This window comes from Simochromis diagramma, unplaced genomic scaffold (genome assembly GCF_900408965.1).
Source record: "Simochromis diagramma unplaced genomic scaffold, fSimDia1.1 OVJJ01000323.1, whole genome shotgun sequence".
NCBI classification, from domain to species: domain Eukaryota; kingdom Metazoa; phylum Chordata; class Actinopteri; order Cichliformes; family Cichlidae; genus Simochromis; species Simochromis diagramma.
This window is the reverse complement of record NW_024386770.1, coordinates 66,739-82,860: the sequence shown is the minus strand read 5'-3', so window position 1 is coordinate 82,860 and position 16,122 is coordinate 66,739. Positions and strand designations below refer to the sequence as shown.

The 16,122-nt window shown below is 48.1% G+C and overlaps 1 protein-coding gene across 1 annotated transcript; it reads left to right on the top strand.

The window, feature by feature from the left end:
* The first annotated feature begins 3,299 nt into the window (after positions 1 to 3,299).
* On the top strand, positions 3,300 to 14,599 carry LOC120737946 (rho-related GTP-binding protein RhoG-like). Its single transcript, XM_040038903.1, has 5 exons — positions 3,300 to 3,432; positions 11,669 to 11,777; positions 12,222 to 12,381; positions 13,741 to 13,911; positions 14,534 to 14,599. Exons 3-5 carry the CDS (start codon positions 12,253 to 12,255, stop codon positions 14,597 to 14,599), a joined length of 366 nt encoding a protein of 121 aa, XP_039894837.1. The 5' UTR covers positions 3,300 to 3,432; positions 11,669 to 11,777; positions 12,222 to 12,252.
* The last annotated feature ends 1,523 nt before the right edge of the window (positions 14,600 to 16,122 follow it).

The following is a 16,122-nucleotide window of genomic DNA, read 5'->3' as shown; positions in this document are numbered from 1 at the left end:
ATCATTTTCCTCCTGGGTTATGGGTGAACCATAGGCTCTCTTCCATGGTGGGCAGAACACCTCCAGAGGGAGGCACTTGGATTGCCGATCCTTGTTAACTGGCGTCTTTTGACCTCATTTAAAACTCAACTGTTTAAATTGTATCAAGGATTCATGTTTGCATTACCAGAGGCGTGGCCTCTGTGGCTGACAGGTGGATGGTGACACAGGTGGCTTCACCTGAACTGGACCGGGTGTTTGTGCTGTTGGAGCTTTGTAATGACATCATGTGACTAATAACATGGCTGCTGTGACGTTAATTCAATTTAATTCAATTTTATTTAAAACGGGCCAAATCACAACAGCAGTCGCCTAAAGGCGCTTTATACTGTAAGGTCGACCCTACAATAACACATACAGAGAAAAACCCAACAATCATATGACCCCCTATGAGCAGCACTTTGGCGACAGTGGGAAGGAAAAACTCCCTTTTAACAGGAAGAAACCTCCAGCAGAACCAGGCTCAGGGAGGGGCGGGGCCATCTGCTGTGATTGGTTGGGGTGAGAGAAGGAAGACAGGATAAAGACATGCTGTGGAAGAGAGACAGAGATTAATAACAGATATGATTCAATGCAGAGAGGTCTGTTAATACAGGCTGTGTCCCAATTCAGGGTCTGGACGCTTGAAGTACGCGTACTACGTACGGTGCGTACTATAAGTACGAGAAGTGTGGAAGTGAGAGGCTTGTGAAATGGGACGGTATACGCTTCGTCGCGCTGTTCAGGTTGCCTAGCAACCATGATACTAACCGCGAGACACGTTACATACAGCTTTGTGTGACAGAAATGAAGGAGAAAAATGTTTTGTTGGTCATTTTTGTCATGACATCACTTTGATTAGTTGAGTATCTGAGGCTGAGACCACGGGACTGTAAACATGATTGTTGGGCTTCATGTCTGTGCTGAACAGTCATTTAAGATTAGCTAGTAAATAACAATTAGTTAATGTTGTTCATGAGACTAAAGTCATCTCACTGTGGTAATGTAAATATAATATGGCCAATATTATATTATTGTCAGATTATTATGAGATACATATATATATATATATATATATATATATATATATATACACATACATACATACATATATCACTGACTTTCAGCTTGTTGTGTTTGTGGATATATGACTGACTTTAATTATTAAACATTCGCACATAAATAAGTGACGTCATATTCAGTACTTTTGACAGTTCACTCTTCGGCCGCTCCATCTTATTAGGGAAATTCCATATACATAAATGTAAATGTCAAAACTCAACCCCATCATTTAATTTGTTTTTGATTGAAATTGAATATTACTTAAACTCTCTTAAATTAACTTCCAATGAAAAAGGTTTATCATTGATTGAAATTCATTCAGAAATGTTTAACGAATGAGCTGTCACAACTTTCAAGTACAAAGTTGTTATGAAGTCTGTCACATCCCCCCTTTTTTCTTTTCTATCCTTTATTTATTTCTCCTTCTTATTTCATTGTACTGTATGTTGTTACTCTTATTTGCCTTGCATGTCTACTGTACAAACTGAACTGGAATGACTGACTGTTCGCTTTATAAGTTCAATAAAGTTTGGAAAAAAAAAAAAAAGCTCTTCGGCCGTATTTTGCGGCAAAATTATCCACACCCACCGCCGCGCTATGAATTGTGGGATATATGGGACCACGAAGCGTGCACCGGACCACGCTTGATATTTGGGGAGATCGACGGCGCATTTGGAGTACACTTCGAATTGGGACAGCCGTCGTCGCGTGGCGGTGACGTAACCGCACTTAAAATGCGCACTTCAAGCGTGCAGACCCTGAATTGGGACACAGCCACATAGTGAGTGAGAAAGGAGACTGGAAAGGAAAAACTCAATGCATCATGGGAATCCCCGGCAGCCTACGTCTATTGCAGCATAACTAAGGGAGGATTCAGGGTCACCTGGTCCAGCCCTAACTATATGCTTTAGCAAAAAGGAGAGTTTGAAGCCTAATCTTGAAAGTAGAGATAGTGTCTGTCTCCTGAATCCAAACTGGAAGCTGGTTCCACAGAAGAGGGGCCTGAAAACTGAAGGCTCTGCCTCCCATTCTACTTTTAAATACTCTAGGAACAACAAGTAGGCCTGCAGAGCGAGAGCGAAGTGCTCTAATAGGGTGATATGGTACTACAAGGTCATTAAGATAAGATGGGGCCTGATTATTTAAGACCTTGTATGTGAGGAGCAGGATTTTGAAGTCTGGATTTAACAGGAAGCCAAAACAGGAGAAATCTGCTCTCTCTTTCTAGTCCCTGTCAGGACTCTTGCTGCAGCGTTTTGGATTAACTGAAGGCTTTTCAGGGAGTTTTTAGGACATCCTGATAATAATGAATTACAGTCGTCCAGCCTGGAAGTAATAAATGCATGAACTAGTTTTTCAGCGTCACTCTGAGACAGGATATTTCTAACTTTAGAGATGTTGCACAAATGGAAGAAAGCAGTCTTACATATTTGTTTAATATGTGCGTTGAAGGACATATCCTGGTCAAAAATGACTCCAAGGTTCCTAACAGTGTTACTGGAGGCCAAGGTAATGCCATCCAGAGGAAGAATCTGGTTAGATACCATATTTCTAAGCTTTTCAGGGCCGAGTACAATAACCTCAGTTTGATCTGAATTAAGAAGCAGAAAGTTAGCGGCCATCCAGGTCTTTATGTCTTTAAGACATTCCTGCAGTTTAACTCATTGGTGTGTGTTATCTGGCTTCATGGACAGATAGAGCTGGGTGTCATCTGCATAGCAGTGTAAATGTATGCTATGTCTTCTAATGATGCTGCCTAAGGGAAGCATGTATAATGTAAACAGAATTGGTCCTAGCACTGAACCCTGTGGAACTCCATAATTAACCTCAGTGTGTGAAGAGGACTCTCCATTTACATGCACAAACTGCCACAGTTCACAAAAACTGTGCCTCAGGAGGTCAGTGTCTGCCGGCCGTGTTTCACCTCATTACAGTTTGAGTTCATGTTTGTTGAACAGCTGAGTGTGGACCTGTGTCTTACCTGTGCAGCACACCTGTCTGTCTAACAGGAGGTGGGCAGGGCTGAACCCTCATGCTGTTTCAGAAACTTTTTTTAGAGGATGAAAATATTTCAAATATTTCTCAACTCTGGACTGACCAGAAGTCCGGTGTTGCCTCCACCCAACACACACGCGCGCGACAAATACACACTCAGAGTAAACTTCCTTAAACTTGCTCCACTTCCTCTCGCTCGCCTCTCGGACTTCCTCCTCTACTTAAGCTCCGCCCGCCCGCCCGCCTCGCGCTGAGATAGAGATCCGCTGTCCCTCTCGCACGCACACACTCACACACACCGACACAGGGAGCGGGACTGAGCGGAGCTGCGCGCCCGGACAGGAGCACTGATGACCGGTGAGTCCCTGAGCTTTACCCGCTCCGAGCTCCGGATCAGCTGAGAGTGCGTGTGTGCGTGTGTGTGGGTGTGTGTGTGTGTGTGTGTGTGCGTGTGTGTGGGTGTGTGTGTGTGCGTGTGTGTGTTTCCTCCTTCTGTCAAAACTTTAGCGGGTTATTGATTCCGGCTTTAATTCCCGTCAGCTGATCGATTTTTCTCCTGCAGCGGATCGATAACCCGTGTGTGTGTGTGTGTGTGTGTGTGTGTGTGTGTGTGTGTGTGTGTGTGTGTGTGTGCGCGCGCGCGCTGATGTTTGGAGGAAACTGGAGATGGAGTGCGACCACTCCCTGTGTGTGTGTGCGTGTGTGTGTGCGTGTGTGTCACTTCTTGTTTTGAACTTGGTGTAGCGTTAAAGATTCTCAGAAACAATAACCGATCAGTGCTGATCGATACCTGAACAGCTGGTTCTGCTAAACTCTCGTTTATGTTGAAATGACTGAACTCAAAGTTTGTCCCTGTGAGAGTGTCACAGCAGTGTACACGCACTATACCTGAGTAACGACTGACTTACTGCAGCACACTCGCAGTGTGCCTGCTGCTGACATGCCCACGATCACAGTGTGAAGCTTCAGTTTATTCAGATTATTATGGATTATCAGGGGAACAGTACCTGTACTAATGTTACCTGCACAGGCTAGTTTTGTCTGTGAGGAGCAGATCAGAGTTTAGGATGTTTATTGAACTGAACACATTAATCTGCTGACACAACAAGCCAAGAAAACATCTTTACGCACTGAGCCCGGCAACACAGACTGTACACAAAAGATGGACATAGGCCTCTGACGTCATGCATCAGGGTTTTTTTTTTTTTAAATTTCACATTCTGAGTTTTTAGTTATTTTTGTAGCAGGAAGTGACCATATTTGGACAAAAGGGTAGCATGCTAAGTTATCAGCTAATGCTAGCTCACTTGGTTATCAGACTGCAGAGGAGTGACACTCACACATACACATCCAAGCCTGGTGGTGAAGGCGAGACTTTCACATGTGAGTCAAACGTCTGTAGTTTGGTCTGAGCTGGCGTGCTGGGCGGCGCTCATCTTGCTTTTTGCGGTTTTAGCTTGAATCTTCTCACAGTCTTGGATGAGTGACGTGTTGTTTGGTGCTCGGTTGTCCCAAACCGGGTCTGCTGCCTCCGGTGCTTTAAGTCTGCTGATATTTTTGGTTGTTTTAGCCCCGATTTGGTTTAATCCCAGTCATCATTAACCTGTAGATGTCTTACCGTCCATCTCAGAGACTAATTTCCACGTCTGAGGTTCATGAGTTATTCCTGGAAGTATCTGCAGAGAAACACTAATGTAACACAGCCCTAATGTAGAGTTCAGGCTATAATTCTTCAGTTTGAATTTTCATGACATCGAAGCTGCAGCAGGAACTCGGGTGTTGTCACCTAAACTACAAAAGTGTGAGACGGTAAAGTCACAAAAATCTGTGTCAATGCTGGAAAAACACGACTAATCTTGTCCACGACGACGTCACGCAGAGCATCGGCAGCTGCACTCAGATGTGAATCAGAAACATCACAGTCAGCTAGCTGAGGCACCCCGGGACTGAGACAGGAAGTCAGAGGGTGGCGGTGTCAGTGCCTGCGAAGCTCGTGACCCGGGCCCACCTCTGACCCACCTCTCTGTTGTTTGGTCATTGATGTGGTTTGATCCTGGGATTGGTGTGATGTTGGTCTGTTTGGTGTTCTGGGCTCGTGTGGGTTAATCCCTGTGCTGCTGGTGCGTTCAGGTGTTTCGTGGACACGTGTTTTCACCTGGTCTGGACATGTTACAGCAGGCGCCGCCGTAGTCCCGCTCGGCGCTGCCTGTCGTTGTGTGTTCGGGGCAGCGATGTTGATGCTTGCTGGGATATTTCTGGGTGGTGCAGGTTCGGTTGAGGTCCAGGATTCGGTGCAGTTTGTTATTTCTGAGCCTGGGGTGCAAATAAGACTGAAAGCGGACAGTTTGGACACGCCGGCTTCGGGGAACACTTTTCCTTCATACCAGCTGCTGCTGGATGAAGAGAATGGCGGGCAAACCCTTCCCGTTTCGGTTTCATCACAGACAGTTCCTCTTTGGCAGTCGGAGCGTCTGTCAGGGCGAGGACGAACTGTGCACCGCCCCCTTCTCCCCCGATGGAGGGGCGCTCACGGTGAGACTCGATGGTCTGTAACGTTTCTCTGGTATTCTGTGTTTGTGCTGTCAGTGTGGTTTGGTTCAGTATCCCGGGGAGTTCGACTGCTCTCTGGAGTTTCTGTCCCCAGTTTGGTGAAATATTCTCCACTGCTGTAAATGTGTGTTTGCAGCCCAACAGCCTCTGCTGGTGGAAGTTTGGCCTGGTGTTCTTCAGCCTTTTAGTCCCAGTGCTGTAAAAATATAAGAGTAATAAAGAGTAAATAAGCTGAGAGATGAGTGCGAACAGAATAATCATCACCGACTGCTGCAGCTGTAACAACAGCAGTGTGTGTGTGGGAGGCTACAGCGATGCCCCCCAGGATCCAGAGGCAGACAGAGATGGATCATCCACGGCCCCCCCAAGATTAACGAAGACTTGAGTCCACACGCCTCTGCGACGACTCCAGCAGCAGGAGGAGGAAGGAGGAGCGCGCACTCCTAAGGGGTCACATCAGTGCAAACCCAGATCCGGATCTCAGGGCTCCAGGTGCCCAAGAACCGCCCACTACCCAGCAGAGCCCCACCCCCCGACACAGGTCGAAGCCACCCCAGGCCACACCGGAAAATCCAGCCACGCACCCGAGAACCACCAAGTACCCACAGCCCAGTTATCAGATGATGATGGTCTATAAAGAACATAAAGATAAAACAATTTAAGGCTGCAGCTGAGAGATGAGTCCTGCAGAGACGTTCGTCTGCTGACTGATGGCACGCAGCAGGAAAACCAGCACTTTAGTTTCTCTGGATGTTTCTGTGGCTGCTGTGTTTTTACGGTGAGGGCGGCGTGGAGCGGAGACACTGTGGTAGCAGCTGTTTGACCTGCACGCCAGCGTTCGCTTGCTTCATAACGGCAAGGACACATTTTTGTACTCTGCCCCGTTTGCTTCAAGTTCCCCTTTTTTGTCCTGGACGTGTCACAATCTGCTGCTGCTGTGAGAGGTCCTGTACAGCAGGTGTGTTTGCCACAGGGGGGGTTCTCATTTTTGAAAGTCAGAAAAAGCCCACAGAGCCGCGAGGACTTCTGTAAAAGTGGCAGCTCCGGTTTTAGAGACGTTCCCGGTTGTGGGAAGGCTCAGTTCCTCTGCGGCTCAGGAAGCTCACTCTGAACCAGCAGAAGAAAATAAAAATACAAGAAAAGAAGACAGCTGACGAGACGAAACCAAAGCTCTTTGTTACTTCCTGAAACACAGACACCCGAAGCCAGAACACTCATAAAAGAGACGGCGGCCGCTGGTCACCGTCACCACAGAGAAATGTTTCCCATTAGAGCCAGACGCCAGAGCCCAGCTGTTACTCTGAGGCTGGCAGCGAACAGCACCACAGTTTTCCATAACGTGAAGTCTCACACTCAAACAAATGTAAAGAAGTCGAGTGGACATGGAGCCGCTGCATGTTTCAGAGCTCTGTGTCAGTGCCCGATACACGAGCTGAGCTCAGCACGCAGCGAGCCTCTGCCTGACACCAGCCTGCAGTTTGCACTTCCTGTTCCCTCATCTGGAAGCCCTTTTTCTGATCCGAGGTCTCTCGTCAAGAACGTCAGACGCTTCCACAGCAGGGGACAGGCTAGCAGGTGGATACGTGAGACTACAGGAGGTGGGCGGAGCTTTAGAGGTGATGACAATGAAGTCATGTGACTGTTTGCAGCCCTGCAGTGTTTGTTTACAAAAATCATAAAGGTGCATCCTCTTTATCTAGCTGAACATGTAGCTATGACTTCTGTCAACAGGAAACAGGATTTATGGACACATGTAAATAGAGTTTATGCACCGCTAACGAGCATGAAAGTGAATCTGAGCTGTGAGCAGCTCTGTGAGGATCTCCAGGCTTCCTGAGAATCACTCAAAGCTCTTCTTTGGATGTTTCTGCCTGTGTTCTGTTCTCTGTCAGGATCAGTCAGAGAGACTTTATTTACTGTAAGGGGCAATTAAGATAGATGCCCTGTCCACCGTACATACAAAACACAAACATCACATTGGGGAGACCGGTCAGGCTAGGTAGCACTGGCCGGTCGACCAACGAGCAGCGACCCGGAACCGAAACAATGGAAAATGCACAACACGAGGAAAGACGAGGAGAACAAAGACTGAGCTCCAACGGGGAGATCGGTTTGAGAACAGAAAAAAACACAGCTGATGATAACCAGATGTTTCCAGATGTTCCTGCTGGTGGATCAGACTCTGACGGAACTTTTCAGAGTTTGTAATTCAGTTTATCAAAGATCTCGGCAACACTGACAACCTGCAGCTGGACCCACGACAGCCACGCTTCACTGTGACGTCCTCACTGGGACTGAGACGTCCTCACTGGGACGTCTCTGATGAGGCTTCAGTGAGCAGTAGACCATCAGCCTGAAGGTCTCTCAGCTCCTGTGTCACTCGGAATCAGTTTGTTGGTGCAAAAATCCTGTTTGTATGTCAAACTGTGTTTGTGTGACAGGCTGCTGGTAACAAAATTAAGTTGTGTGTGTGTGGACACAATGCTGGTCGTGCTTTATTGGGTCACAGCTCAGAGTTGCGGGTGAACTCTGTGGTCAGGTACGAGGACCGGACTGGAGTGAAAAAGCAGCCGATGTCCAAAGAAAGAAACCGTTGCTCATGTACATTTCAAACATTGTGCGGCTGCTTGGAAGGAAAAGGTAAAAAACAAATGGGGGGGGAGGCTCAAGACTTTTGATAAAGCTGGGTGTGGCTTCTGTGGGTCTCCACTTACTGAGCGTGCACCATGTCCTGCTCCAACCTTTGTTACCCAAAGCTGAGATGGTGACGTCCAGAATGTCTCCACAGGTGCAGTCCACCAACGGGTGACATCACGGAGGCTCCTCCCTTTCCCCCGATTGGCTGCGGGCAGAAGCGTGAGGCTGTTCGCCGCCAGCTCAGCATCTCGTGTCTCTAACGGGTTTCTTACTGATTAAGTGTCTCCAAAAATAAAAGAGCAGATTCACACTTTAATCACACAGTTCCAGGAAGGCAGCGTTTACACGGCCGGCTGCAGGTCACCGCGCTCTGTTCTGCTTCCTCTTTTTGTCCTCGCAGTGTGACTCTGTTCCCCTCGCGTCTGCTTTCAGGCCGAGCCGCTTGGCGTTAGGACGAGCAGAGCTAAAGCTGCTGTGTTTTCACCTAGTGGACATTAGAGGAAGTGCAGCGTGATGCAGTTTTCTGTCTGTGAAAGCACGATGATGATAGCGATGGTGTTGCCGTACGTGAGCTTGACGTGTTGAAATGAGCGCCACGCCTCTGCGCTCACGCAGCCTGCAGTGGAGTTCCTGCTATATTTCAACATGAAACCACAGCGGCGTGTTCCTGCTGAGGGCTTCCTTTTTTCTGAAGCTGCGAGTGTTACAACAGGACGCCGTTACAACACTCCAACAGCCGGGTGTGCTCCACCGGCGTCCTCAGCAGTAGAAGTGTGTCACTGCGTCATTTCTCTCAGACGTCAGACATGAACTGTCTGATAAACACATTGGCGAGCTGCGACGGTCCCGTGACACCCCCATCCCCACCCTGACCACCCTAACACAGTCCCGCAGCTTCCTGTTGAAATAACGGTGAAAACTGACTCTCCTACAGCAGCTTTGCATGACTCACTGCTTTAAATAATCCTTCTTTGTCTTTAAAACAAGCTGCTTTGCTCTTTAGGCCCCGCCTTCCTCTCTGCCGGTTGGGTGACTTCTGGAGGCCAGCTGATGAGCGACGCAGGCGTGCACAGACGTCTGGGCTCATGGCACCGAGCGTTCACTGTGTTTGAGTACATACAGTCTGTGCCAATGTATTAGGTACACCTTTTCTTCAGAGCTGCTTCGATTCTTCGCAGCTCAGATTCAAGGCGGGGCCGGAAACATTCCTCAGAGGTTCTGGTCCATGTTGACATGACATCATCATGACATCATCAAACAGCTGCTGCAGATGTGTCTGAATGTCGCAGCAGAAATTGAGAGGAGAGGTTTGCTCAACAACCAATCACAGGTCGTCTTGGCCGCGTCTCTGTGTCTGAATGAGTCGAGCTGCTGCCATGCGATTGGCTGATTGAATAACATTGTTAATGACCAGCTGAACAGTACCTCGCCATCAGCGCTCAGTTTTCCTTCAGACGTGTACATGTTCTTGTGGCGCTACAGGGGTCAAAGGTCACAGCTCTGCGCTTGTGTCGATGCGAGCGAGAGAAGAATAAGCAGGAAAAGCGTGAGATCAGAGGTTAAGGCTTCCAGCAGCAGTGAGCTCAGCCGACCTCCACCCATACGGAGCGAGGGGAGGGTGGGGTTGGTGTCCCCAGAGTCTGGGCTGAGCCTCGCTCTCCGCCCACACATCTGGAGAGCGTCTGCAGACCGCCTGTCGTCAGCGCTGTCAGTCCTCGAGTGTGCGAAGTCAGACTACGAAACTGAAACTTTCACTGATAGAAAAACCACAGAGAGGCTGAAACGCCTCAAACGACTGCGAGCAGCTGTGTTTTCATCCAGATTAGACGCACAGCTGGAGACGGCGTGCTTCACTCCTCTGCTGGTGTACAACTGTTATTACTGAATGACAGTAGCCACAAAACACGACCTAAAAGCTGCAGAAACAGACCACGGCACACAGGCCGAACACGCCTCAGACCGGCAGCCCGTCTCATTATTGCTAGAATCACGTTTAAGATGATAATAAAACAATGAAATGTTACGTTTCGGTTTTTTGCTGCTCGTCATGGAACCGCTGAGGTCATCATGCACTGCTTTCCTTTTCTTCTTCGGTGGTGGTGCTGCTGTTTTTCCTCATAGACCGTTTTTGGAGTTTGTGTCCAGAAATCAGAAGTTCAGACTCGATCAGAAGGATGAGACTGTGGAGTGAATGTGGGTCTGGACTGTGGGGAGGAAGAACTCCCTGTTAACAGGAAGGGACTTCCGGCACAGTGAGGATCAGGCAGGGGGCGTGTGGTTGGCAGTCCTGGGTGATCTCTGATCTGATGCTCTAAAACCATCGAAGGCCTCAGCCACACAGACCTGGACGCTCGTTCTACTGAGCAGTCGCTGCTTTTAAACCGGTCTGCAGGCATGTGTGTGAGGGAGGTCAAATATATGGGCCGGGGCCTAAAAGAGGCCCGCCAAAGGGTCCAGTGCACGTTACACAGTTACACACTGTGACTCGCCCACGGTGTGTAACTGTGTGTTCTTCTTCTTTCTAGCGTTTTCATGTCTTCCTTTATTCCATCCATCCACCGTTTCGTTGGCCTGCCACGGGGTCGCTGACCTCCGGGCTCAAGCCTCATTGCTGTTTTTTCCACTGAGCTGTCGTCGGAGCGTAATACGTGTCCGCACCACCGTAGCCGTGCCTCGCACATTTTTTTCCGTGATTGGTGCGATGCCGAGCCGCTTTCTGACGTCTTCATTCATGACTTGGTCCCAACGCGTGAGGCCTAGACACCACCTGAGCATTTGCATTTCCATCGTGTGCAGGGCCTGTTCGTGCGTGGCGGTGGCTGGCCAACACTCCGATCCATACAGGGCAACTGGGCGGACCACAGTCTCGTAAATCTTCGCCTTGAGATGGTCTGGCATTCCACGGTCGCATAGCCCACCCGTCACTTGACGCCACTTCGTCCATGCGCCATTGACCCTTGCTCACACGTCCTGAAGGATATCCCGTCGCCACTGATCATCGATCACAAGTACTTGAATTGGTCAGCCTTCTTCAGGTCTTCCCCGTCGATGTTAATGGTGCCATCAGTTTGGGGGCCAGCTTCCACGTACTCGGTCTTCTTGATGTTGAGTCTCAAACCATGATCAGCCAGGCGCGTCTTCCATTGCTGCGTGTGCTGTTGCAGCTCACTTCTAGATGGATCCGCTAGGAATACGTCGTCACACTGTGTTCAGCGTGTGAGATTTTGTTTTTATGGGTTAATAGAGGCTAGTTTTACTGATCAGACGTGTGTGTGTGTGTGTGTGTGTGTGTGTGTGTGTGCAGGATAACATCTCTGCTTTGTTTGGAGACCGTTTCCTTCTGCAGCCATCATTTCCATAAACACAAATACTGACCGGGACAAACCGCCCTCCTCTCTCTCTGCAGGCAGATGATGGGACGTCACGTGTTCCTGAACAAACTGTGTTAACCGAAGGAAAACCGAGGAGTCTCTGACCGCGGAGCAGCACCAACTAGCCAATCAGAATCTCTGAAGGTAAAAAAAACAGATCATAGGTGTGCTGGTGTGGATCTGCAGTATGCACACATCAACATGAGCCTAATAGAAGACAAAAAGGAAAGAGTAAAGATACGATCTCACCGCAGAAAGATAAACAATAACCTGAAGGAGGAAAGAATGATGCAAGACAGAATAACCAAGGTGACCAAAGGTTTCCCACAGGGGACAACAACCTCTGAGTGGGCAGAAAAGACCGCAAAGAAAAACAACCACAAAGAGACAAAACATGAAAGAATAAAGACACCAGGTCACTGTGAACGAGCCAATCACAACCTAAAGAAGGTGAAAAGAGTCTGTTTATTCTTCGTGAGAAAAGATGAGGTAACCTCAGCCAGCGGAGCTGCAGGTTGTTTCCTATCAGGTCAGCTGTTTTTTCTGTGGTCTGATGATAGCACAAACTCACATTTCTGTCCTCCGCAGGTCACCGAGGGGCCAGAGGTCAGAGGTCATCATGCAGACTATAAAGTGTGTGGTTGTGGGTGACGGTGCTGTGGGGAAGACGTGTCTCCTTATATCCTACACCACCGGAGCGTTTCCCAAAGAGTACATCCCCACTGTGTTCGACAACTACAGCAGCCAGGTGAGTGCTCGCCCTCTCCCTCACCTACAAAGGTCACCTGACCTCTACAGCAGCCCAATCACAGCTTTGATCTGATGATTAAAGAGTTCCTGAGTGTATCTGATCACTGGCACGGGTGACACCTCTGTGGAGTCACCATGTAGCCGAGTTAGGCAACCAATCCGTGAAAGTTAGAACAAAGCGAGTCCAAACACGGGCCTCGAACTCGCGTCTACCCACACACGACATCATCGAAGGCCATGATAATGATCAGCTCGCGGGCCGGCGAGGCCGCCTGCAGCAGCTGCGTGTGTCTGATGACAGCCGTTAACCAGCTGATTAACAGCTGATAACGGACTGCAGTAAAAATCTATCTATAGTAATACTGTGTGAGTATTACAGTACCGTGCAGTACCACAGATACACGCTCACATGGCCTCCACCTTCGAGGTGGAGCGGGTCGTCTCCTCTCCTGCTCCAACAGCTCATGTTAAACATGTTTCTGAAGCTCAGGCCGCTGGTTATGTGGGATGTGGTCACCTGGCAGCCAATCAGAAGACAGGGACCATAAAGGGGTAGGAGCAGAACAATGTCCTTGCACCATTACATGATCACATGATCACGATCACAGCTGTGAGCTTCAAGTTTGTCTGTGTGATGTGAGCTTCACTGAGTCTGAAGCAGGTGACTGTACCGGTGAAGACTCCGCCCCTCGCTCTGCCCCTCGCATCCTTCGAGTCCTTCACACTGAAACCTTTCAGATAAAAACGACTTCACGTTCATGTTTTTCTCCCTGCTGGTAAAATAAAACGTGTCACCTGGGAAACAAAAACCCCTGAATCTGAAATAAAACCGTTACCAAGAAACAAATAAAGTCCATCCAGCTGTCGTCCACCAGGTGGGTCCGACACACCTGTGTGCTGGTCAAAGGTCAGCTGTGTGAGAACGCAGAATCGACCTGTGCAACAAAAAGCTGCTGTTGAGTCGGTGTCCAGCAGCTCTTAGTGCATACAGGAAGTTACAGCAATGCTCACTTCCTGTTAGATCAGATCCCGTCTCTGTGGAGCGTTATCAGAGCCGTAAATCAGTTTCTAAACATCAGGACGTCACACATGAGCCAGGAAGAGCCAGGTCCCTGTGCCTCATGCAAATTATATGCAAATAAAGGGGCAGTTTAGCACTGACCACGCCCCCAACGCCCCCCCCCCCCCCCACACACACACACACACACACAAACACGTACGTATCAAAACTGAGATCTGAGAGACAAAGTTACAAACAACACGACTGTGAAACTTTCTGTCATGAAACCAAACATAACTTTGTGTGTGTGTGTGTGTGTGTGTGTGCGTGTGTGCGTGCATGTGTGTGTCTGCTCAGGTGACGGTGGACGGCAGGATCATCAGCTTGAACCTGTGGGACACGGCAGGGCAGGAGGAGTACGACCGGCTCAGGACGCTCTCCTACCCCCAGACCAACGTCTTCGTCATCTGCTTCTCCATCTCAAGCCCCGCCTCCTACGAGAATGTCAAACACAAGTGGCACCCAGAGGTCAGGGGTCAACTCGTCAGCATCTTTACAGACTTCTGTTGGTAGACAGGGACGGACTGATATTTGTCATTCATGCACATCGAAGCCTCAATTTTAGCATTTCTCCGCCGCCATGTTGTTCGAGAGGGTCGAGTGCTAATTTATCTGCTAATGCTAGCTAGCTTGGTTGCATCACACAAACGCCTGCTGATCAGTAACATCCAATCAAAATCCTAGAATTTCATCAGAACTGGAGCTCAGCCTTCTCGTGCGGCTTAACCGCACAGTGGCCACGTTATTGGTCAGATCCTTTTAACTCAAAGTACCCAACAGGAACATGATTTTAGAGAGCACCTTCAAAATAAAAGCCCTGAGAAGTTACCAAGATTGTTTTTAGAAAGCCTAAATATTTTTCTTTCTAGTTTTCATTTACTAAAGGACAAAGCAGGCTTCCAGAACCTGACCAATCAGAAGAAAGCAGGGTTTTTTTTTACTTTAGTTTAAAAAGGCCCAGTATGAAATAAATAAGACTTATTTTGAACAGAGAATCATGCCAAGCAACTCTAGTGGAGCCCAAGAGTAAAATCAAAAGCTCTTTCCTGAAGCAGTCCAAAATAATAATGACCTTTGCTCTCGTCACCAGGTGTCCCAGCCACGTGTCCTCAATGATAGACAGATCTGGATAGATTCCAGTCTGGATTTAGGGTGAACCACAGCACAGAGACGGCTCTCCTAAAGGTTTTAAATGATCTTAGATGTAACTGGGACGCCCAAAAGCGCTCAGTCCTGGTGCTACTGGATCTAAGCGCAGCCTTTGATACAGTAGACCACGCTATTCTTTTAAACAGACTGAAACACATGGTGGGCCTCTCTGGTGCTGTACACAACTGGTTCACTTCCTGTCTCTCTGACAGAACTTTTATGGTGAGTATGGATACATGCTCCTCTAAGGTCCATAAAATGACATGTGGTGTGCCTCAAGGGTCGGTTCTAGGCCCTGTACTTTTTAATTTGTATATGCTCCTCTCGCAGTGTCATCAGGAGGCATGGAGTGAACTTCCACAGTTAGCTGACACGACAGCTCTGTACATCTCCGTGTCTCCTGATGACACCAGACCAATGGATGCCCTTTTTAACTGTATCTTAGATATACGATCTTGGATGGCAGAAAACTTTTTACAGCTTAACCAGGACAAAACTGAAGTTTTAATTGTCGGTCCTGAGGCTCAGAGAGAGAAACTCTTGTCTAAATTAGAGGCATTTTCACTATGTCCTTCGCTACAAGTGAAAAACCTGGGTGTTATTTTTGACTCTGAGCTTGGTTTTATCCCACATGTTAAACATGTAACCAAAATTGGATTTTATCATCTAAAAAATATAGCCAGAGTCCGCCCTATTCTCTCTCGGGCCAACACGGAGATGCTGATGCATGCTTTTATTACCAGTCGCATTGATTACTGTAATGCCCTGCTCTCTGGTCTTCCTAAGAAGAATATTTCAACTTTACAACTTTGCAAAACTCGGCAGCTCGCGTGCTGACGAAGACCAGAGGGCGGGCCCACATTACACCGGTTTTAGAATCGCTGCATTGGCTCCCCGTGTGTTTCAGGATCGATTTTAAAGTTCTTTTATTGGTTTTTAAATGTCTTAATGGTCTCGGGCCTTCTTATCTCTCAGATCTGCTTTTACCATACGAACCCTCGCGGACCCTGAGGTCCTCTGGCACTGGCCTTTGATTGTCCCTAAAGTCAGGACACATACTCACGGAGAGGCAGCTTTTCAGCGGTATGGTCCTCGTCTGTGGAACAGCCTGCCGGAGGAGCTCAGGGCCGCAGAGAACGTGCATGTTTTTAAGAACAGGCTCAAGACCCACCTTTTTAATTTAGCTTTTACTTAGCGTTTATTTATTTTATGCTTATTTATTCTATCCTGTTATTCTATTATTAATTTAGGATTTACCTAATATTTCTTGATTTTATTCTTATTCATTTTTTAATCTTCTTACTCTATTTATATTTATATTTATATTGTATCCTGTTCTTATTATTTTATCATTTTACCCTGTATTATCCTATTGTGTCATATCTCCAGTGTTTCCTCGGAGGGCGCTCTCTGCACCGGGGCTGTTATTGACCGTGGCTGCTGGGTCTCTGGGGTCCTCTCAGCCTGGTTGGGGGGCTCCTTGGCCTCCCTCCTGCTGTGTGCCCAGCCCGGAGGCTGCGGTCTGTGACC

Excerpts from the sequence above, each read along its gene's own strand:
- LOC120737946 (XM_040038903.1), top strand. The coding sequence starts at position 12,253 with ATGCAGACTATAAAGTGTGTGGTTGTGGGTGACGGTGCTGTGGGGAAG. Across the intron at positions 12,382-13,740 it reads TCGACAACTACAGCAGCCAG|GTGACGGTGGACGGCAGGAT; the intron begins GTGAGTGCTCGC and ends GTGTCTGCTCAG. Across the intron at positions 13,912-14,533 it reads AACACAAGTGGCACCCAGAG|GTGTCCCAGCCACGTGTCCT; the intron begins GTCAGGGGTCAA and ends TCTCGTCACCAG.